Source organism: Mya arenaria, chromosome 11 (assembly GCF_026914265.1).
Source record: "Mya arenaria isolate MELC-2E11 chromosome 11, ASM2691426v1".
In the NCBI taxonomy this organism is placed as follows: domain Eukaryota; kingdom Metazoa; phylum Mollusca; class Bivalvia; order Myida; family Myidae; genus Mya; species Mya arenaria.
In genome coordinates, this window is record NC_069132.1 from 46,815,085 (window position 1) to 46,839,222 (window position 24,138).

Consider the following 24,138-nt stretch of genomic DNA (forward strand, 5'->3'; position numbering starts at 1 on the left):
TAGCCTGAACACGTGATGGACGCTGACTTTCACTAAAATAAGCCTCTGAAATTCCCCATTTACAAAAAATAAATCCAACAAAAAGCAAAATATTCTGAACAAACAAAAACTCAAATGAATTTCTATTAGCAACAGCATTCATATTTGTTAATAAGGCAATTAGGCCAGAGTTTTTTTATTTTTCGTTTTACGGGAGCGCCGTACCTAAATATTGCAAAACCCAAATAAGAAAAAGATTCAAATTCCTAACTTTATTTTTATTTTTTCCGCCGCATGTTTTTTCGATCTCCGATAGAAAATAAAATTTAGTGTTATTTAACCTAATGCTAATTTCACAACAACAAAAATTATCACGCACAATTTTCAAGATGGCGGAAGCCGGCGGTTCGTGCTTATGATGTCAACTGAAATATGTTACATTGTTTTGTGATATCAAATGCATATTATATGCCATGATAAAAATAAAACTTGAAACTTGCTTATTATCATCATCTAAGCGCTTGTAAGGAAAATGACCGCCTTTTACGAAAGTGGATTTACCGTATTATATCATGCACAGGACGCACTTTTTTACCCCCAATTCTCGTCTTAAAAATTGCCTGCGTCCTTTCTATGCTATTAGAATTTCATCTGTTTTTTTCCAAGTCCATTTCAGGTCGAAAATATCGGACCGGGGAAGAACGCGGTAATAGTAAGTATCTGTACTGCGTCACCGAAAAGAACAACTGACATAGGTAAAATCACGCAAGTGAACACACGCAGAAATATATTGAATGTTTACTTTAAAATGATTTATTAGGAAATAAATTGAAAAAAAACACGAGTGTTTACTTTTTTATAAAAGGGACGCTACTCACAAAATCTCGATGTGAGTCAGCACTTTAACTGGATTGAGTTATAACGGTAACGGAAATCGGAAAAGGAGGTAAATATCAATTAATCATTGTTTATGATTTTAATGTTTCGATATTTTACAAAACATTTTGTATGTAACTGTTTTAAAAAATTGATAAAGGAATGTGCATAACGCAAAGTAGCATTATTGTCACTATCAAATCTTTTTAAATGTGCGAAGGTGTGAAAAACACCCGCTGTCTGTCATTAGAAAAACATCAATAGAACAAACTATTGTGATGGTAATACCTTATGGTTGTTTGTTCGCACTTTACCCGATGTGCCTTCCGCTGGCAAGGCTAATTACCGACACTTAATTATGCCGACATGCTTTAATCCGCACAGCGACAAGCCTTATCAAAACAATCATCAGTTTTGGCATTTGTATAAGTCTTATAATATGCGTAAATGTTCTCAAAATGTCAAGACATATATCATTTGTTGTGTTACGCTAAATTACCAAAATACGACGATAATTATCGAAATACACAAGACAGTTATCAAAATATGCCTCATATACAATTTTTTGTTTGTTTTTTACTTCAATATATATGTTATAAATACTTGACCAACCTCAATTTTTCGGCTCCGATTTTGACATTTTTCCGCTGCGTCCTATCTTATATATTAAGGGTTTTTACCCGTTTTCTCAACTATTTTTTTGCCTGCGTCCTATCTATGCTAGCGTCCTATACATGATATAATACGGTAGTTTGAAGACTGATACACTGTTGTTCATAAAATCAGTGTGTTTGTCATTTTGTGATATTCGGAACGGAATTGTATTTTCTTTATACCATAGCATAAAACTTCTTAAATATTTCTGTGTGTAGACCGGTTTACACGTGGATACATTGATAATTGGAATTTGCTGTACAGTTTCTGACAGTGACAACAGAAAAAGATGAGAATGTGACATTGGATTTGGCTTGTTTGTCTAAAGACAATAAAGTTATACCAACATATCGCATACCATTTTAATGGGCATTGGCTCCTCTTTTCATGTCACCCATTTTAAAATGGATTGTTTGTATGTTGATTAAGAAACTATAAAAAATGGACTCTACTGTGAAATCTGGTAAGTTACATACCTTGTTTATTTTCTTGTATCGCAAAGACATTAAATGTCTTCATATGTGTTGTTTATCTCAATATATGAACCCAAAATGATATTAATCAACATTTTAGACACAATCAATATGCCAGATGCCTTATGTTTTGCTAGTGCGAGTTTCAGTGACTATTAAAAGCACTGCAAAAGTATAGATGCTCATATTAAAATCATGCATATACAATAATTTGTGTAATTTTTATTTAACCGTACAGTGTTAAATACTGTGGAGTTACAGTTGAAGAATATATTTTCATTGGTGTGAATCAGTTGACTTGTGGCATTTAGGGAGTAAAATGAATATCCAAATGTTAAAAAAAGTTCCTTAAATGTGCATTATGCACCAGATTATGTACCCGTCAATTGTAACCATGGCCCCCGAGGTCCTTGGGTATATAGGGGATAATGAGAGAAATGGGCCGTGTTTTTACCTTCCAGGTGGCCCCGCAGTGCCTAGTGAATGTGGTGGTTTTGTTTTTGCGCCGAAAACAGTGGGGAAAGGGCCTTTAACCTCGAGGTGCTGAGGAATTTGGCGGGGATTTGACCAGTACTTTCTCTCCGCGGGATTTTACCAAGGATTGGCTGGACTGAAAGTCAAAGTCCTCGCTATTCTCTGGACCTGGGAGGAGGGGGCGTGGTTATTGACTGGTGCATTATTGTGGCTACTTGTGAAAATGACATCTTGTTTTGACTTTATTATACAGATCTATTATATAACAGGCAGTATGGAGCACAAAACAAGTGTGCACAACTTCAAAACATACATTCTATAAAATTTTCCGAAAAAACGAAAAAAAAATCAGAAAATCCATCTTATTTTTATTATTATTTCTCAACGCTCATTTTTGGACATCTTTTTCTTAATTTTATTCCCTCCTCCTGACGTTTTGTAGGACGAGCAGCCTTGTTCTGGGATCTCTACTAAATATAACTATGGAAAAACCGATCCTACTCGGGAATTAGTTCAATAATAAAACGAAAATAACCCTGAAATTTGACTCATCTTTTGTACAACGATGTCCTAAAATGCTATACAATACAGTTACATTTCAAAGCACAAATGTTATATTGAAACATGGAAAACAGTTTTGAGCACTTAACTAGCACATGTCATTCATATCATTACAGTGATTTGATCTATATTGCACAGCTTAAAGGTCAAGTTAAGGAATGTTTTGCATGATAATCCCCTGCTGTGAATCTCCTGCTAATTGCACTGGTGTCACAGTCTATAGGGCCAATTTCCTGTATATTCGTTTATTGGCTCAAGGCCATTTAGGGTCCATTTCTATTATAAACCATCCCAAATTGCACAGCAGGATACTCAGATAGGAGATCTGATAAGACAATTAGGCAATTATAAGACTAAGATCAATCAACAGAAATTGTGTACAGAGACACAGGTTGTTGTTTTTTTTTTTGGGGGGGGGGAGGAGGGGGTCACTTATAGAAGGCTTAAACTAGGCCTTTAACTGGCAGCCATGACACCACCTTGTTGGCTAGTTCCACGTAGCCTTTTTTGGCATGGTCATTAAAATTTACCGAAAATAATTGAAACTTGTTCGATGTCACTTGTCTAATAGCATGTTTTTTGTAAAATTATGGGTACTGTTAATAGTACTGTGATGTGTCCCTTATGTGACACGTGTATAGTATCATCACGTTCACGCCTCTGGCATTAGGGATCAATCGATATATTCGAATATTCGTTTGGATCCCTAGTTGTTATCCATTAACAATACCATATTGTGGAGTGTTTATATTGGTATCCATTGATGGTACCATATTGGGCAGTGTTTATGGTGTTATCCATTGATGGTTCCATATTGTGGAGTGTTTATGGTGTTATGCATTGAAAGTTCGATATTGGGGAGTGTTTATGTTGTGATGCATTGATGGTACCATATTGGGAAGTGTTTATGGTGTTATCCATTGATGGTACTAAATTTGGGAGTGTTTATGTTGTTATCCATTGATGGTTCCATATTTGGGAGTGTTGATGTTGTTATCCATTGATGGTTCCATATTGGGGAGAGTTTATGCTGTTATCCATTGATGGTACCATATTTGGGAGTTTTTATGCTGTTATCCATTGATGGTAGCATATTAGGGAGTGTTTATGGTGTTATCCATTGATGGTTCCATATTGGGGAGTGTTTATGTTGTTATCCATTGATGGTACCAAATTGGGGAGTGTTTATGCTGTTATCCATTGATGGTACCATATTGGGGAGTGTTTATGCTGTTATCCATTGATGGTACCATATTGGGGAGTTTTTAAGCTGTTATCCATTGATGGTACCATATTGGGGAGTTTTTATGCTGTTATTCATGATGATACCATATTGGAGAGTTTTTATGTTGTTATCCATTGATGGTACCATATTTGGGAGTGTTATGCTGTTATCCATTGATGGCACCATATTGGGGAGTGTTATGCTGTTATGCATTGATGGTAGCATATTGGGGAGTGTTTATGTTGTTATCCATTGCCATATTGGGGAGTGTTTATGCTGTTATCCATTGATGGCTCCATATTGGGGAGTGTTTATGTTGTTATCCATTGATTGTACCATATTGTGGAGTGTTTATGTTGTTATCCACTGATGATACCATATTAAGGAGTGTTTATAGTGTTATTCATTGATGTACCATATTTGGGAGTGTTTATGGTGTTATCCATTGATGGTTCCATATTGGGGAGTGTTTATGGTGTTATCCATTGATGGTTCCATATTGGGGAGTTTTTTTGCTGTTATAGATTGATGGTAGCATATTGTGGAGTGTTTATGGTGTTATCCATTTATGGCTCCATATTGGGGAGTGTTTATGTTGTTATCCATTGATGGCTCCATATTGGGGAGTTTTTTTGCTGTTATAGATTGATGGTAGCATATTGAGGAGTGTTTATGGTGTTATCCATTGATGGTTCCATATTGGGGAGTGTTTATGTTGTTATCCATTGATGTCTCCATATTGGGGAGTTTTTTTGCTGTTATAGATTGATGGTAGCATATTAAGGAGTGTTTATGGTGTTATCCATTGATGGTTCCATACTGGGGAGTTTTTTTGCTGTTATCCATTGATGGTAGCATATTGGGAAGTGTTTATGTTGTTTTCCATTGATTGCTCCATATTGGGGAGTGTTTATGGTGTTATCCATTGATGGTACCATATTGAGGAGTTTTTTTGCTGTTATCCATTGATGGCACCATATTTGGGAGTGTTTTGCTGTTATGCATTGATGGTACCATATTGGGGAGTGTTTATGTTGTTATTCATTCATGGCTCCATATTGGGGAGTGTTTATGGTGTTATCCATTGATGGTACCATATTGGGGAGTTTTTTTCCTGTTATCCATTGATGGCACCATAATGGGGAGTGTTATGCTGTTATCCATTGATGGTAGCATATTCGGGAGTGTTTATGTTGTTATCCATTCATGGCTCCATATTGGGGAGTGTTTATGGTGTTATCCATTGATGGTAGCATATTGTGGAGTGTTTATGTTGCTATCCATTGATGGTAGCATATTGGGTAGTGTTTATGTTGTTATCCATTGATGGTACCATATTTGGGAGTGTTAATGTTGCTATCCATTGATGACTCCATATTGGGGAGTGTTTATGTTGTTATCCATTGATGGTGCCATATTGTGGAGTGTTTATGTTGTTATCCATTGATGGTATCCATTGAGTGTTCTTTTCTTTATGAAATAATTCAGAAATCAGAATGGTAACCAGTAAGCATATCTCACGTACAATATAAAAAGTAGCATGCGGATATATTATAACATTATTTCAATATATGCATGCTACTTACTGCAGGGTTAGCTTGTTTATATGGTTCAAAAGAGTAACTATACTTAACCCCCGTAATTGAAAGTACACAGTAATAGCTTGCACTATGCACTCATTGTTTAAAATTTTAATAACTCAGTTAGTCAGTGCAGTAACAATTACACACTTCTGACTGGAAAAGCTCGCTTTCTGAATATTGCTGCTCTTTGTCAAAATATACAAATATTCCAGAAAACCTTACCAGCAAAGATAGGAAAATCTGTTTCAAGTTTAGAGTGAGCACCTGCAGTACTGTCACAAGATAGTAATGGTAGTGGTAGTTATGTCAGCTGAGAAGTATTATCACATTAACAATATTTAATGTGTAAACTCCATAAAAAATAATGGTTTTCCGAAAGTGGACATTTTCATGCGTACACAGATTCATAGATTTTTTTTTTATTTAAAAGATTTCCTTTTTTTGCAAAATTGGAATCATAAAATTAATCATCTGCAACAACAGCATAAGCCGGACCCATGATTTTCTTCACTTCCATCAAGCGGTTTATGATACTCACTACAGTGTGACAATATGCCAATTACATATGTAGTACAGATGCCTATGTCAATGATGGGTAGAGTGGCAAATTAAGGGTAAAAGATATAGATGCACCCACATCAAAATATAAATTAGTGAAGTCATTGAATGACATTATTTTAACTTTAAAATATTTAATTATTTCCTGCGCAATTTACTTTCACTTTTGGTTTTTAGTTTCTGCAGTATGATTGTTGTTTAAGGGTCATTGCTTTTGAACTTTTGAAATTTGATTGGCTGTTCTTTTTAGGGGTATAAATAAAGAAAAAGTTCGCAGTTTTTCATTAGAACATTTTTTAGTCGAGTTGCAAGTTTGTAAAAAATTGTGTTATTGTACATTACCGTATTATACTATGCATAGGACACACATTTTTACCCCAGATTATCGTCTAAACAAGAGGCACATCAGTGCCTGTGCTCCACTGGCCAAAAGGTTCAAGCAAAGACCACCTAACAAACATTTTCGTCAAGTTTCATAGAAATACAATCATCAATTTTTGAGGAGAAGTTATTTAAAAACATTTTTTACTTTAATAGCTCTGGCTGCCATGTTGTGCAGTGGACCGAAATGATTTGGGCAATTTGAGTAAAGGAGCACCAAAAAAACATTTCTGTCAAGTTTTATCGAAAAAAGGTCATCGGTTTCGACGACAAGTCGTATAAAGTTTTTTTTATTTTTTAGCTCTGGCAGCCATGGTGTGCAGTGGACTGGAACCATTTAACAAATTTTGGTTAATGACCACCCAAGGAACATTTCTGTCAAGTTTCATCAAAATCTGATCATCGGTTTCTGAGGAGAAGTCGTTTAAAGGTTTTTCTATTTTTACCTCTGGGGGCCATCTTGTGCAGTGGACCGAAACCATTGAAGCAAATTTGATAAAGGACCATCCAAGGAACATTTCTGTTAAGTTTCATCAAAATCTGATCATCGGTTTCTGAGAAGATGTTCTTTAAAGGTTTTTCTATTTTTTTGCCCTGGCAGCCATGTTGTGCAGCGGACCGGAACCATTTGAGCAATTTTGGTTAAGGACACCCAAGGAACAATTCTGTCAAGTTTCATCAAAATCTGCCTATCCGTTTCAGAGGAGATGTCGTTTAAAGATTTTGCTATTTTTAGCTGTGGCGGCCATATTGTGCAATGGACCAGAACCATTTGAGCAATTTTAATAAAGGACCACCCAAGGAACATTACTGTCAAGTTTCATCAAAATCTGCCGAACCGTTTCAGAGGAGATGTCGTTTAAAGATTTTGTTATTTTTAGCTCTGGCGGCCATATTGTGCAATGGACCGGAACCATTTGAGCAATTTTGGTAAAGGACCACCAAAGGAACATTCCTGTGAAGTTTTGTCAAAATCCGCTTATCAGTTTCAGAGGAGATGTCGTTTAAAGTAAAAGTTTACGCACGCACGCACGCACGCACGCACGCACGACGGACAATCTGTGACGACATAAGCTCCATGGCCTTCGGCCAGTGGAGCTTAAAATTGCCTACGTCCTTTCTATGCTATTAGGATTTTATCAGTTTTTCACAAGTTCATTTCAGGCCAAAAATGTCGGACCGGAGACGAACGCGGTAATGGTAAGTACCGATACTGTGTCCACCCAAGAGAACAACTGACGTACCGGTAGGTAAAATCACGCCACGCAGAAATATATTGAATGTTTACTTTGAAATGATTTATTGAGAAATAAATTGAAAACAAACAACGACTTTTTTACAAAAGAGACGCTACTCATAAAAACTCGATGTGAGTCAGCGCTTTGACTGGATTGAGTTATAACGGCAGCGGAAAATCAGGATATGAAGTAAATATAAATTAAACGTTGTTCACGATTTTAACGTTTCGATATTTTAAAAAACATTCTGTTGTATGTTACTGTTTTAAAATAATAATAAAGAAATATGCATACCGTTAAGTAGCATTATTGTCACTATCAAATCTTTTCAAATGTGCGAAGGTGTGAAAAACACACGCTGTCTGTCATTAGAAAAACATAAATAGAACGAACTATTGCAATTGTAATACCGTTTGGTTGTTTGTTCACACTTTACCCTGGTTTTAATACTTAGCTGAGGGTGTTGACATTTTGAGAGCATTCACGCATACTATAAGACTTATATTATTGTTGATTATGATACACCGTCAGAAGATGACGAAGGCGAATTGAAGAAAAGCGTCATCAGGTTGACAGAATAGAATGTATTATTGCCTGTGCTACTGTTACTTTTCTTGCGTATCTAATGTATCAATTTACTTAAAATATACAACGAAGTACATATCAGTTTGCTATAAAATTTAATATTGCATGGTTTATATTGACCTTTGCCATTTTCACAATCCCAAAAAATCGTCAAAACAAAAATGGCGGATACTGGACTTACCAAAATACGCTAAATTATCGAAACATGACGATATTTACCGAAATACACAAGACAGTTATCGAAATATGCCGTTTATACAATTATTTTTTTTGTATTTACTTTAATATTTGTTATAAATACTTTACCAACCCAAATATAAATATAAAATTCCTGTATTCTTTTATAATAAATTATAGCACTACATCATCTCACCTTATGACAATCTTGTGTGCCGTGGGCAACAACAGGTTTGCATACTGAAAATATAAGAAATTGTGAAGCACATAAATAAATCAAGAACAGGGACAAGAAGTTGTTTTAGTTGACACGCATTATTCATCAACAATGAAAAAATAAGAAAGGTCAACAGGACACAGTAAAGGTCATCCAAGCACAACATGAATATTAGTTTCCAAACTGTACACATGGTCCAAATTTCATTTCTGAAATTTTAAGAATAAGAAAGTAGGTCAAAAGGTCACAGTGTAGGTCATCTGAGGACAACATTGATATTTGTTTTCAAATATATATACATGGTCCAAATTTCATTGCTGTAGCTTTAAAAATAAGAAAGTAGGTCAGAAAGTCACATTCAAGCATATCCGAGGACAACATTATTATTTGTTTTCAAAACTGTACACATGGTCCAAATTTAATTGCTGTAGCTTCAAAAACAAGGAAGTCAGTCAAAAGGGCCAGCCTTGGCCACAGGGGCATAATTTGAACAAACTTGGTAGAAGGCAATCATATGATGCTGCATAATAAATATCGGTCTGGGCCATGTGGTTCGAGAAAAAAAGATATTCGAAGATTTCCCTATATAAGTCTGTAGGAAAGGCAAGAAGAATTTCAACAATTTCCCTATATAAGTATGTAAGAAACTTGTGACCCCCAGTGCTGGCCTATTTTGACCCGAGGAGTATAATTTGAACAAACTTGGTTGAGGATCACAAGACAATGTAACACACCAAATATCAAGTTTTATGCCGCATGTTTTATGTTACAGAAGAGCTCTGCATGGAATTAATTTTTTTGAACAATTTTGAAAGGGCAATATCCAAAAAACATCCCTGTGAAGTTTCATCTGAAATTGGCCAGACGCTTTAAGACGGGATGTAGTTTTAAGCAAAAAGAACAACGGATGGACTGATGATGGGAAAACACCCATAGTGTTCAGGTGAGCTAAAAACACTCCGAGGACCGAGGGCCTATACCTAAATTTTATATGGAATCTGAATGATTTTTTTTTTATTTTCATAATACTTGAAGCATTCTCTTCTATAAAGGATCATTATTTGAGAACAGTGAGTGTGCTTTACAATCTTTAATGTTTTTCCATAAAGCCAAGGATCACAAAGACACCAATGCCTGGACTTCCACTGATTTTCTGCAGGAAAACAGACAAGCTCAAAACATCAAAAGATGATCTACTTTTACGTTTTATACAGTGTGGTGCATTTGAAATATGAGATGTCAAACTGTTGAATAGCCTAAAGCTTATATCATAGTTAAAGAAAACATCATAGCTTTTTGCGCAATGATGTATAATATTTCTTATAATATGCAGTTCAGTACAGAAATCTTTTACAGAATTAACCTAAAGTTTCCGTACAGAAAAGATATAACATCATTTTTGCCCAATAATACTTCATTTTGATTTGAAGTTCAAACCCACAAACTTTTGGGATATAAGCTGGCAGTAATACTAATAGACCACTCCCACCCTGGCAGGGCTCAAACCCACAAACATTTGGGTAAGAAGCTGGCAGTAATACCAATAGACCATTCTCACCCTGACAGGGCTCAAACCCACAAACATTTGGGTAAGAAGCTGGCAGTAATACCAATAGACCATTCTCACCCTGACAGGGCTCAAACCCACAAACATTTAGGTAAGAAGCTGGCAGTAATACCAATAGACCATTCTCACCCTTACAGTGCTCAAACCCACAAACATTTGGGTAAGAAGCTGGCAGTAATACCAATAGACCATTCTCACCCTGACAGGGCTCAAACCCACAAACATTTGGGTAAGAAGCTGGCAGTAATACCAATAGACCATTCTCACCCTGACAGGGCTCAAACCCACAAACTTTTTGGTAAGAAGCTGGCAGTAATACCAATAGACCACTCTCACCCTGGCAGGGCTCAAGCCCACAATATTTTGGGTAAGAAGCTGGCAGTAATACCAATAGACCACTCTCACCCTTACAGGGCTCAAACCCACAAACTTTTGGGTAAGAAGCTAGCAGTAATACCAATAGACCACTCCCATCCTGACAGGGCTCAAACCCACAAACTTTTTGGTAAGAAGCTGGCAGTAATACCAATAGACCACTCTCACCCTTACAGGGCTCACACCCACAAACTTTTTGGTAAGAAGCTGGCAGTAATACCAATAGACCACTCTCACCCTTACAGGGCTCAAACCCACAAACTTTTGGGTAAGAAGCTGGCAGTAATACCAATAGACCACTCTCACCCTTACAGGGCTCAAACCCACAAACTTTTTGGTAAGAAGCTGGCAGTAATACCAATAGACCACTCTCACCCTTACAGGGCTCAAACCCACAAACTTTTGGGTAAGAAGCTGGCAGTAATACCAATAGACCACTCCCACCCTGACAGGGCTCAAACCCACAAACTTTTTGGTAAGAAGCTGGCAGTAATACCAATAGACCACTCCCACCCTGACAGGGCTCAAACCCACAAACTTTTGGGTAAGAGCTAGCAGTAATACCAATAGACCACTCTCACCCTGGCAGGGCTCAAACCCACAAACATTTGGGTAAGAAGCTGACAGTAATACCAATAGACCACTCTCACCCTTACAGGGCTCAAACCCACAAACTTTTGGGTAAGAAGCTAGCAGTAATACCAATAGACCACTCCCATCCTGAATCCTGACAGTGCTCAAACCCACAAACTTTTTGGTAAGAAGCTGGCAGTAATACCAATAGACCACTCTCACCCTGGCAGGGCTCAAACCCACAAACTTTTGGGTAAGAAGCTGGCAGTAATACCAATAGACCACTCTCACCCTTACAGGGCTCAAACCCACAAACTTTTGGGTAAGAAGCTAGCAGTAATACCAATAGACCACTCCCACCCTGACAGGGCTCAAACCCACAAACATTTGGGTAAGAAGCTAGCAGTAATACCAATAGACCACTCCCATCCTGACAGGGCTCAAACCCACAAACTTTTGGGTAAGAAGCTAGCAGTAATACCAATAGGCCATTCTCACCCTGGCAGGGCTCAAACCCACAAACATTTTGGTAAGAAGCTGGCAGTAATACCAATAGACCACTCCCATCCTGACAGGGCTCAAACCCACAAACTTTTGGGTAAGAAGCTAGCAGTAATACCAATAGACCACTCCCACCCTGACAGGGCTCAAACCCACAAACTTTTGGGTAAGAAGCTGGCAGTAATACCAATAGACCACTCTCACCCTGGCAGGGCTCAAACCCACAAACTTTTGGGATAGAAGCTGATGCTTATAACATTAGACCACTCTCACCCTGGCAGGGCTCAAACCCATTATATCTTGGGGGAGAAGCTAACACTTATAACATTAGACCACTCTCACCTTGGCAGGGCTCAAACCCATTATATCTTGGGGGAGAAGCTGACGCTTATAACACTTTATCTGTTGTTTCAAAGGTAATTTATAGCCTTACATTTTTTTTATCAATGTCTTATCCACCAGTCAATTGTAATCACGTCCTCGGAGTGTTTTGTTTGTCCATGGTATATCCACTTTTTTACACTATTTTCATTGGTTTAAAGGCTATAAAAATTAAAATCAAAGAGGCTTGGTGCAATATAAATTATTTAGTACTTACCAAAGGGGTAATGGACATTGGCTTCTAGAAGTTTCTGTCGGTTTTCATTTACATCATTACTGGTCAGGTCCACAAATGTCGGGATGAACACTGGAGACTCTGTCAAATAAAGGTTCATAATTGTCTTGATGTAAATTAGTAATGGAATGATGAAATGTTGATTTGTGTGGCAATGATGAAAATGTTACATAAGATCTAGAGTTTTTATGGCAACAATCCTTATACATAAAAAATATGCATAATTATGTGATTTATTACAAACAATTACCATTTCTCTTTCATGCTTTTTCAGAGAAATATGGAGTTCTATCAGTGAAATAGCAACAGTGACAGTTTCATATTTTCACTGCAAACTGTGAGGTGAAAATAACCACTTAAAGAACAACTTTTAAAATCAATTCTGGTTTAATTTTCCAGGAGATCATAACTGAGTACCTCACTATTGAAATAATAATCAAGAAAAAAAATGCATACATTTAAATAAATATTTTTTTGGAAATCAACATAACATACTGTTTATTACGGAATGTAAGGTATCTTCCATAGCTGAAAGTGAGATAGGCTTATCCCAAGCCGAGAGTAGGGTGTTTTGGGGAATAAGGTTTACAGAATTTCCGCAGAACACCCTGCATGAGGGTTGGGGTGAACATATCTAACATGAGTGGCCATGGTATATGCTTCTTCTCCCACCTCAGTTAAACAAAATATAATAAAAATGTATTTAAATTTATTTTTTACATGTATGTTACTTTTTTATCTTTGCCCATGGGCAAGATAATGCTTTCCCTGCATGGCCAAACATTTGGATCTACTTATCTGGGTTGGAGAAAGGGTAATGTTACTAATGTTTGACATAAATTTGATGTTATATCATCTGTTCAATATCCTTTCAAACTGCCAGACTTAATGTGTTATAACTATCAAAAAAATTCAAACAACATTTAACCGATCAATAAACTAAAATACCCCACCATGAATAATCTGAAACAAGTCAAAATTAATGTCAACAATGAAGCGTGGTCTTCTCTCTTTGACTAGAAATCAGGCGACCAGTGTAATTTGGTCATATTGATTCAAGAGCTGTTCTGTGTACTCACTTTTATTATTTTCAACTTAAATGCATTAAACAAAGTTTATTGATAACTTTATATTCAATGTTTGAACTGAATCACAAGTAAATAACAAATTAAAAAAGTCTACGTCATCAGCATTCAAAACTGTTTGTTAGGGCCTTTCACAACCAGATCTCTGACGCCGCCCCAAAAGAACAATGACGACTCCCAAACAGGACATTCAAATTGTCAATGACCATCTTCAGGATCGTTTTACCAAGGCAGCGACGACAGCAAGTAATACAGTGGGCAGGCGCAACCGCGCCATCTACCCACAGACAGTATGCAATCGCCTGAGGGCTTGCGGTGTTGTCGTCCCCTGCAGGTTCTGATTCTTACCGCAAGGCTCATGCAGGCAAGATTATTGTGATCCAGGCGATATTCGGGATTTACAAGGGTGGACTGGGCCAATGTTTTATTTGTTGATGAGACATGCATCACACTACTTGGGAATGACAGACGTGCTCACGTTTATCGCCATCAGGTGGGAGGAACAATGAAAACTGTCTGGTAGAATTTGATAATTTCAGGGATGATGGGCTAGAGTTTTTGTGCACACGAAAACTCCAATTGTACCCATTCAAGAATATATAAATGTGATGAGGTATCAAAATGACGTCATTCGGCCAGTTGTTCTACTTTTTCTAAAATATGATAAAAACTAGATGGCCAATAAGAAATTTGTTGTAGTGTAGAGTCTGAGATGCTTACCATTCAACTATTACACCAATAATGAAAACAAGGAGAGTAGTTTTTATCTTAAGGGGAATCCAGTTTTTTTATTAGTTAATATTATAGACAATCTATTTCATTACAGTCGGCCACATTTAAGTTGGGCATGAAAGCCGATTCATTGGATAATTATATCCCAATGTCTGAAACATATGGTCAATCCATTCCATACCGTAAATTTATAGACGAATGCAGTGTTATGGATTTGATCACACCTGGGTATCTAACAATGGGATATATTGAGAGAACCCAGGAGTTTAGTGTTTACACTCATGTCTCTGCTAATGGTGTCACTGGACAAATTCATTACAAATATGATTAAACAAACTTTTTTTTTAGAGATAAAGCTACTTCCAAAGTAATAATGCATGCTTAAATTTGGTTTAAAAGGAAAGAGTAAAGCAGTCAATACTAAAACCTGTGCACATAATAGACCACATCCTTCACATAATTGTATACTTTTAAGAAAACACAGAATATACTGATGAATATATACATGACAATGTTACTTATCAAAGAAGCTTTACCATGAAAAGCTTTGCAGATATTTATTTCACTTGCACTGACCTTTCTGAAATTTCATTTTTCACACACCAATTTTTAGAAATTGCTTGACAAATTAATACTGACATGGATGCTGGCTGGTATAGAGACATTTGCGCCAAAAACTAAGACGATTATTTTTATTTTTGCCTTACTTAAGAAATTGGCAAAAGCAAATGCTAATTTAAAATCAAAGCGCGAATGCGCTGAAAGACTATCTGCGGGCAAATATATGAGAGTTGCAAATTTCATTTGAACAATGGAAATGGGTGAAGGGCACATAGATAAACATGAAAACTGTGCCGAGGGCCAAGAGCGCTTGTGCCCACATAGAGCGAGTAAACAAACATATCTATATCTATTTTATGGCGTCTGGTGTCATTTTGTTTATGCAAAAGTCACTTTGATCGTTGTAATCCCCATCCCCATATATTAAAGGTTACAATCATGCCCCTTTCAATCGTTTCTAAAGGTTTTTCGTTGCTTTCATTAGATATCATACGATAGGAAAGTACAATACATCATACATATCATTTCCTTTTATGAACATACATGTTTTGTTTAAAGAAAATCTTTTTTTTTTACAGACAACTTCAACAATAATTCCTTTCAAAATGCACAGCTTATCACTTCAGTCGACGTATCCCCCATCCCCATGTATTTAAGGTTATAATGCATGCCCCTTTCAATCGCTTCTAAAGGTTTTTCGGTGCTTTGATTAGATATCATACGATAGAAAAGTTTTATGAACATACATGTTTTAATTGTTTAAGGAAAATAATTTTATTTTACAAACAACTTTAGCAATAATTCCTTTCAAAATGCAGAGCTTATCAGATGGTTGTTTTCCTGCTGTGAGGACAAACATGTGGTCAGTTAATGTATGTAGAAACTATTTTTAGATTATTGTTCAGTTAATGTAAGCAGAAACTATTTTTGGATTATCGAAAATTGTCTAAGAATGAGAATTTAATTGTGCTTTTTCAAGTTTTAATGATTAATTAATGTTATTAATGTTATTTATGTTTTATGTAAGTATCTTTGTAGAAATAGTACTAGTACTGTTATAAATGCTTCACACTCTTTGGATGTTTTACAGGTTTAATCCGAACTACTTTGCTTGACCAAACGTATGCATAACTCACTGTTGTATCAGGGCATGTGTGCTAATATAAATTGAAAGCCTAATGTCTAAAACTATGCCAAGAATACACCGGAACGAAGCTTTTATGCAAAAAAAATATTAAAACATCGTATTAGAAAAGTATACGCCTAAAAGTCATAGACTGAATAGTATTTTGTTTTTGTATAGCAAGCAAATCATAGTATTTGAAGCATTGGAATTTTTACATTTAGACAATCATTTTTGTTTCTTATCTCATAAAAGTAATGCTTCAGGACGCCAGGTTATAATAACAAACCCTGCAGGCGATGGGACACTTGTGGTCGGTAATAATTTCTGTAACATCTTGGGCTAAACTCAGAGTGAATATCATTATGTTACCTTCCTACCAGAGCCTCCATTATTTTGACCCACATTAATCTGATACATATAGCGATCTAAAAATAGTTATATTCTGCTAAAAATAAAACCCCGGGATACAGAAATACAGTGCGGAAATACCCGAACAAGCAAGACCTAATACTCAGACTGCAATACAACTAATCTATTTTTATGGTTGCAAAGTCATTCTGCTAAACATAGAGCGCATTGACACAAAAAAATGGGTTAAAACGACATGAAAAGAAGTAGTTTGGATTTTGCGGTCTTAAGACTACCTGGGCGCATGAGCAGATAGTCTAAAAATAAATCATGTCAAAAATTCTACTGATTCTTGTGCATAATTATGTGTGGGGCAGGGCTTCCTAACCGGCAATTTGCCGGTCTGGACCGATTTTGACCAAGCCAGACCAATTTCAGTTTCAAAAAGTGTAAAAAAAAAATTCTAATTTTTTTTGTAATTTCAGTCCAAAACAACTAAGTCAGAAAAAGATGTAGAAATTGTAATACACAAACATTCATGGATCAATAACACATTCAAAACTACATCCAGTAGGTCATAAAAGTGTCTTGGTTACCATGAGACCGATGCGATCAGCTGCTTTTTCCGCTACGCTGATCACTCTATAGCCTATCTGTTCATTAGCAGACGCTTGCAATCGGTCCAATCACGTGTTTTGGGATAAGCAGAAGACACAATTAAACAAACTATGTGTTAATTATCTGCTTGCAGCTTTCCTGATTAAGTGTTAAAATCGGTTCATATTTTCACATGGCAACATGCTATGTTGTCGTCGATCATTACATGATATCCGTTTGTTGATTACAAAACGGTTAAATTTAAATTGTTATAAAGAACCATTGCTGATTAAAAACGGCTTTAAAGATAAATGCATGTCATTGTTAATCCGTGAAAGCATTAAAATACCGAATTAATTAACGTAATAATACATAGGATATCAACAGCGATACGCTTGATTAACTACATAGTCTGACGCTTACGTCATATTTATTCGCAGTAATGAAAAAATCGTTGTCGATATCACACTTTAAGCTTGTTGCCCCGATTATAAATCTAGATATATACTATTATTCAAGATTATCAGTTGAATGTTGACCCACTTAAGAAGCATTAAGCAAATAAATCATAATACTGTTTCACTTTTTGTCGTCTGACCGCCTCCCGACAGCCACAGTTAATTACGATTGCAGTCTTTCTTGTTAGAAACGCCGCAGAACTCGATGAGAATCTCATATGATTTAAACTTGTATCAATGACTATCCGAATCGGCTATGCTGGCTCTAGAGCCCTCTTACGAATTGCCACATTGCAAAAAATATTGACAGAAATGACGTCGCGAAAATGTATGACATTTCTATAAAATCAGACTATTGAACAGGTCTTTCTTTTTTTGAGGGGGGGGGGGGATTTATTTATTATCTTTCTTTTTTTTTGGGGGGGGGGGGGGGGGGGGGGTCGCCGCCGGGTCTGGACCGATTGAGGTTCCAAAATTTTAGAAGCCCTGGTGTGGAGGTGTTGTGGTTTAAGTGGGTGGAAGACAAGAGGTTTGATTTATAAAAACACATAATGTACTGGTACCATGGACCACAAACTATTCAGATTATGAAATAAAACTTAATTATGGCTAATTCATACTTTGATTAACTACCTTAAAGAGGTTATATCGATTACAATGTGACATGAGGTATTTATGGAAGCATTTAGTTGACTTAAACCACTTTATGTTAAAATATTGGGTTATTTTACATGTATGTTAAAAAACTGCAGAAATAACGCAATGGTATGGGTAATAATTTGGACATGTGAGAATAATGTATTTGAAGATATTTTGATGTCATGTTATCAAATAATCCCTCATTATATTTCAATTAACTACGGAAAAGGGGATTTCTTATGAGGTTTCTTTAAAGATTCACAAGCAGTTGCCTATTCTGTTTTTGAAGCATACAAATCAATCTAAATCTCAATTATGGAAACAGAGCTTCTACTTGCACTTATAATAAAGGCAACCAAAGTTAATCAATACATTGACAAATGGCCTGACAGGAAAATGTATGTACTGAAATGGACTATCATTATTTCAGATTGAAAAACAAAACAACAATATTGAATGGTATTTTGAAAAGATCTCAGTTGTTTCTTAAGTCTAAATCTTTTCGTGATCTAGGAGAATATGCTGTGCTTTCTTTGGACTATGACCAACAATGGAATATAATGATCATACATGTGATAATTTCTTGGGTCGATTCCGGGACACTCGTCGTAATGTCATCGCAGACTAGGGGGTCCCCCCCCCCCCGGAATTGTTTTTAAATGGGGAACGTCTGTGGTGCAATCTAGACCATATCTGGGGCTATTTCAGTCGTTTTTAATGTCGGGTAAATGTACCTATTTTGACTGCCAAGACGTATTTTTTACTTGACATGGTTTGTTTTTTTCTGCATTTTCTTGAAAAAATAAAACCACAAGATATTTTCCCAGGCTTTAAATGAAGTGCTAACCAGGAGGATATGCAGTCTACTTTCGGTTTCATCAAAACAGGAAATAAACAACTATACGGGCACTTGTTTTCCCACGCTTTTGAGAACATATGTTACAAAATATTTATTTTTTCATCACATTTAAAACGTTTGCAATTTATGACACACAATATTTTCCAGACGATCAAGAAGATACTCCAGTCAATGAGCTTTTTTCTGTTTGGAGATGCATATAATTTTGATAGAGACGTGTCAACAATCGGCTGTATAAATCGATCACGTGACTTACCATGGTCACGTGATTAAAGCACTCTATATAACCACCTTTTAACTCCATATCGTCAGTTTTATTTCGGTGTAAAAATACACAACGATAGTTCGAAAAAAAGTTCAAAACACTAAAATTCCTTATGGACGCGTAAGTTGTTTAAAGTATATGATAATTTGCCGAATTGTTTGCAATATGCTGAAATGTTGCTGATTTGAGAGGTATCTAAAATGATGCCAAACTACTTTTTTGTTATCAGTTGCTAGTGGGACACAATGAGTGTAAGAGGCCTTCACCTTGCACTTCAGTTTCAAATCCAAGCTGAAATGGATGCCATGCTTGCATTGGCAATGTATCTGAGACAGAAAAGGAGATGTCATTGATTGTAGCTCCTAGCTAACAGATGACAGAAGGCTTCAGTAGGCCCAGAACAATACATTGATGCAGGAACTCAGAAATGAAAATGTCATCTCTTTCAAAAAGTATTTGAGGAGCACACCAACAATGTTTTACGACACACTACTGTGGCTTATGCCTCCCATTCAGAAAAAGGTAACTGGATTCCATAATGCTTGATATAGTTACATTACTTGTGTTTAACGTTTTAAGGTATCATAAGTAAACATTGTTAATGAATTGAAAAAGTTCATGCTTCTTTCAATTATTAGGTTTTTTAAGGTATCCAGATCCTTACGTCGTTATTATGCCATCGGCTATCATCGACACTTCTGTAAACCAGTAATCATAAACCAATCAAATTGTCACAAAATGATATCATAAACATTCGGTAGCACTGACTAAAGTGTCAAAAATAGCTGATGACGTATGACGTTGTTAAGATACCATGGTCTTTGGAAACAATACTTAGGTCAATTTTATTAAGTACATTAAAAAAGTGTTAACACATGAGTATGGATGTTTATATGTATGATGACAAGACTAGTGTGTAAACTTATCAACATTTCTTTGATGCCCAAGGAAAACAAAGTTAAAATAACATGCGAAAAAGATTATGAAGCCTCGCAGAAAACTTTCCGAAGATGCCGAGTTACTAGCGATGGGTTCCTGAACGTCCTGAATGGCTGCCAATGGTTTGCCGAAGATCCCAAAGCCGTCCTGAATAAACCATTGGGCATTCAAATCTTGAAACTTTTGAAATTTGGATGCTGAAGTTTTTTCGGATCCCGATTTGTGCGAGAAGGTTTCCAGAAGTGTTATGGAAGGACACCGTAGAGCTCCAGAACATCTTGAAGACAAGCAAAAACATCCAGATTTTATAAATTCTGCTCTCAGGGACCCCTTCGGAGGCCTAGTGGATGGCAGGTCTCAGTGGTGCCACAGCATGGAAAGAAAACTTTAACATTCCTATTTTGTTACAGTCACTGGATTTAAGTTACATCAAAAACTTCCATGTCACACCCTACATACCCTCGCTGACCTGAAAAAGCACCAGTTATCCACTTGGAATTCAATCCCAATAACAAAGTTCAGGGACTTTATTCCACACTGCCGAATCAAATTAGGACAGTCCTTGTTTAGAAGGGAAGCGTCACCAAATACTAGTTCCCAGAAACTCATTCATTCCAGGAAATACTTTTAGTACAATTTTAGCAGTTCATTTACTTATAGCATTCACCTATAAATTCCCGAGGGATGATCCAAATCCCCAGCTACATCATGGGAAATCAGAGTCTTTATTGATTAGACTGATAAATATTTGATGATAAAATAATAAAAATTGACTTGGAGGTAAAGGCTTAAACCACCATAGAAACGCATACCCGGTGCAGTCCAATTCTTTGGTACAGTAATTTGCTTGAATATATAAAATAATTTAAAACACAATTCAACCATGAAAGTACTATAAACTGAGATAGGTTTTAGAAAAGATTTATCTTGACCAACTGGTAAAATTTGATATCATTTGGATGATTCTAATATAACTTTAATTTACCGTAAATGACTGGGTATTAGACACACTTTTTTCCCTCCGATTTCGATGTAATAAAATGCCTGCGTCTTATAATCAGTAACAAGCTTTTGAACTTTTTTCTGAGGTCGATTTCAGGTTGAGCGTTTGTTTAGATTTATGTAGAAAGGGATGTTACTCGCTTCATATCGATCAAGTATATACGGGTTAAAACGGCAGTTGAAGATCAGGATACCGTATATCTTAAGACATTCATAATTTAAAAAAAAAAATTGTACGATTAGAATTATTAAAATTATTCATTATTATTTTGAATATAACAATAATTAAACATGCATAAAAGAAGCAAAGCTGTGCACTGTCAAAATATTTTTTGTCATTTGTACGAAAAGGTGTGAAAAACTTCCTTTAAAGCTGTTTAACATACCAATACTACAAACTGTCGCGATAATGGTCTTGTTTTTTCGCACTTTGCCAGGCTCTTTATTCTTTTCTGTAGGTATTAACATTTTGAGGAAACCCGTGCAATATAAGGATTTTGGATTACTAAAGCTTTCATTCTCGACAGGTTAGCGTTTACGATATACTGTCAGAAAGTAATCTTACAAATTGTCATAAAAGGTACTTTTCAGTGCCATCCAGCTACAAATTTTAAATAATTATAACATGAAACGAATAAACAATGAAACATTTTTTTGCTTTGTATTAGTATTGTATGGTTTTAAAGATTACCATCGCCATTTTCACGAAAAAAACATGGTGGCCGATCGCAGCAGACGATTTTGACATTTTTGATATGCGTTCTAAAACCCCAAAAAAGTTTTTCTCTCGGATTTTTCACAGATTTTGTGCCTGCGTCTGATACCCCCTATTGTCTTATACCCAGTCATTTACGGAAAACGACTACTGACCTTTTACATTAGTCTTGACATCATTGATAATTGCATAAGATGTCACTTCTTTTAATAATACTTAACAGTGGTTTCAGATACCAATATACAAACAGATGAAGATACATTTAAAATTTGTTCATAAAAAGATGATTCAGTCGATTTTATATGCTGGATTTACAAATCAATAAAATGATCAATATTAAAAGTGATCATAATTTCATTTATCTTTTTACCGCAATCTGCAGCAAAATGGAAAAAAGGTTCAACTCTAAAACCATAAATTTTGTTAAATGAGCTAAGAGCGCACTTTAATATTGTAAAATGTGTATGAATTGTGTATAAATAAAAGCAAACAATGTTTGCATTTTATTGCGTATAGAAGAAAGCAGAAATATTGTGAATGTTTTAAACTTCAATATTTTGTAACTCCCGTTCGTTGGACCGTGTTCTTTGACTGTATTTTACATTCTGTAATTTTAATATTGGTGATGGTGAGAATATAACGCTTTGATATGCAGTATAATGTTAAGTGCTTACCGGTAATAGAAGTGGAGAGTTAAAAAAATCTAATTATTTTGGATCTTTCCTTGTATGTATCAAAAAGCATGCAACGAAAGATCGTAAGATCAAGACAAGATTTTCAATTGAATATACCTGGTAAGTGATTGTAAAAAATTGAATTGAATTTTTTATTTGAATCAAATTAATTAAAAAAACAAGAGGGTCATGATGGCCCTAAATCACTCACCTGAGTAAAAGGGTTTAACCTTTGTTATCAATATAGCTTGTTTCTCAAAGAATATTGAACAAGAGCTGTCACAGTCTGTGACAAATGCCCCCGAATGTGACATTGACCTATGAACAAGTACATAAAAAGTTGATCTTGCCTTTATGTGTCAAATACATATGGCAAGTTATTTTAAATTGACTCTGAGCATAGAAAAAATACCAACCATACTTGACAGCCAACACTCTTATGTCCTCATATTCAGCATTCCATTTTGAATAAACACTTAGTGCATCTTTCACCTTAGAGGTAGGGACATGGATCTTGCACACGACACGTCGTCTTGGTATGTCGAAAACATATGGCAAGTCATTTTAAAATCTGTCTATACAAGAGAAAGTCACAGCCCGGACACGACAGCCTATACTCTATGTACATATATGCAGCATTCCATTGTAAATAAACACTAATTGTGACCTTGACCTTAAAAGTAGGGACACAGGTCTTGCAGGCGACATGTCGTCTTGGTATGTTAAACACATGTGGCAAGTTATTTTAAAATCTGTCCATACAAGAGAAATTTATATCCGGGACACAACAACCTATACTCTATGTCCTTATATGCAGCATTCCATTGTGAATAAACACCTAAGTGTGACCTTGACCTTAGAGGGAGGGACACAGGTCTTGCACGCAACATGTCGTCTTGGTATGTCAAACACATGTGGCAAGTCAATTTAAAATCTGTCCATACAAGATATTGTTACAGCCCGGACATGATAACTTATACTCTATGTACTTATATACAGCATTCCATTTTGAATAAACACTAAGTGTGACCTTGACCTTAGAGGTAAGGACACGGGTCTTACACACGACACGTCATCTTGGTATGTCGAACACATGTGGCAAGTTATATTAATATCTGTCCATATTAGAGAAAGTTACAGCACAGACATGAGTTATTGAGCCAGACACAGGACAGACGGACGGATGGACAGATGGACGGATGGAAGGTGCAATTTTAATATGCCCACCTTCGGGGTCATAAAATAATACTGGTCAAACATGTTGCCTGGATAATCACTGACTAACAGGACTTGTCACAGTTGCCTGCACACTGACAAGACTTGTCACAGTTTCCTGCACCCTGACAGGACTTGTCGATTGACTGCACACTGACAGGATTTTGTTCAGTTGCCTGCACACTGACAGGACTTGATGATTGACTGCACACTGACAGAATTTGATTCTCACCTGAAACCTGACAGGACTTTGTTCAGTTCCCTGCGCACCACACTGACAGGACTTGATAATTGACTGCACACTGACAGC

The 24,138-nt window shown here is 36.2% G+C and overlaps 1 protein-coding gene across 2 annotated transcripts in view; it reads right to left on the reverse strand.

The window, feature by feature from the left end:
* LOC128209586 (inositol-tetrakisphosphate 1-kinase-like) overlaps positions 1 to 24,138 on the reverse strand; it is an 80,710-nt gene that overhangs the window by 20,629 nt on the left and 35,943 nt on the right. For both annotated transcript variants that reach the window (XR_008257028.1, XM_052913673.1), the window contains exons 5-6: positions 12,596 to 12,694; positions 8,961 to 9,004 (exon numbers count right to left, since the gene is read on the reverse strand). Coding sequence is in view for 1 of the 2 variants with exons in the window: in XM_052913673.1 (XP_052769633.1) it covers positions 8,961 to 9,004; positions 12,596 to 12,694 (143 nt within the window). In the remaining variant the exon portion in view is untranslated. The remainder of the gene's footprint in view (positions 1 to 8,960; positions 9,005 to 12,595; positions 12,695 to 24,138) is intronic.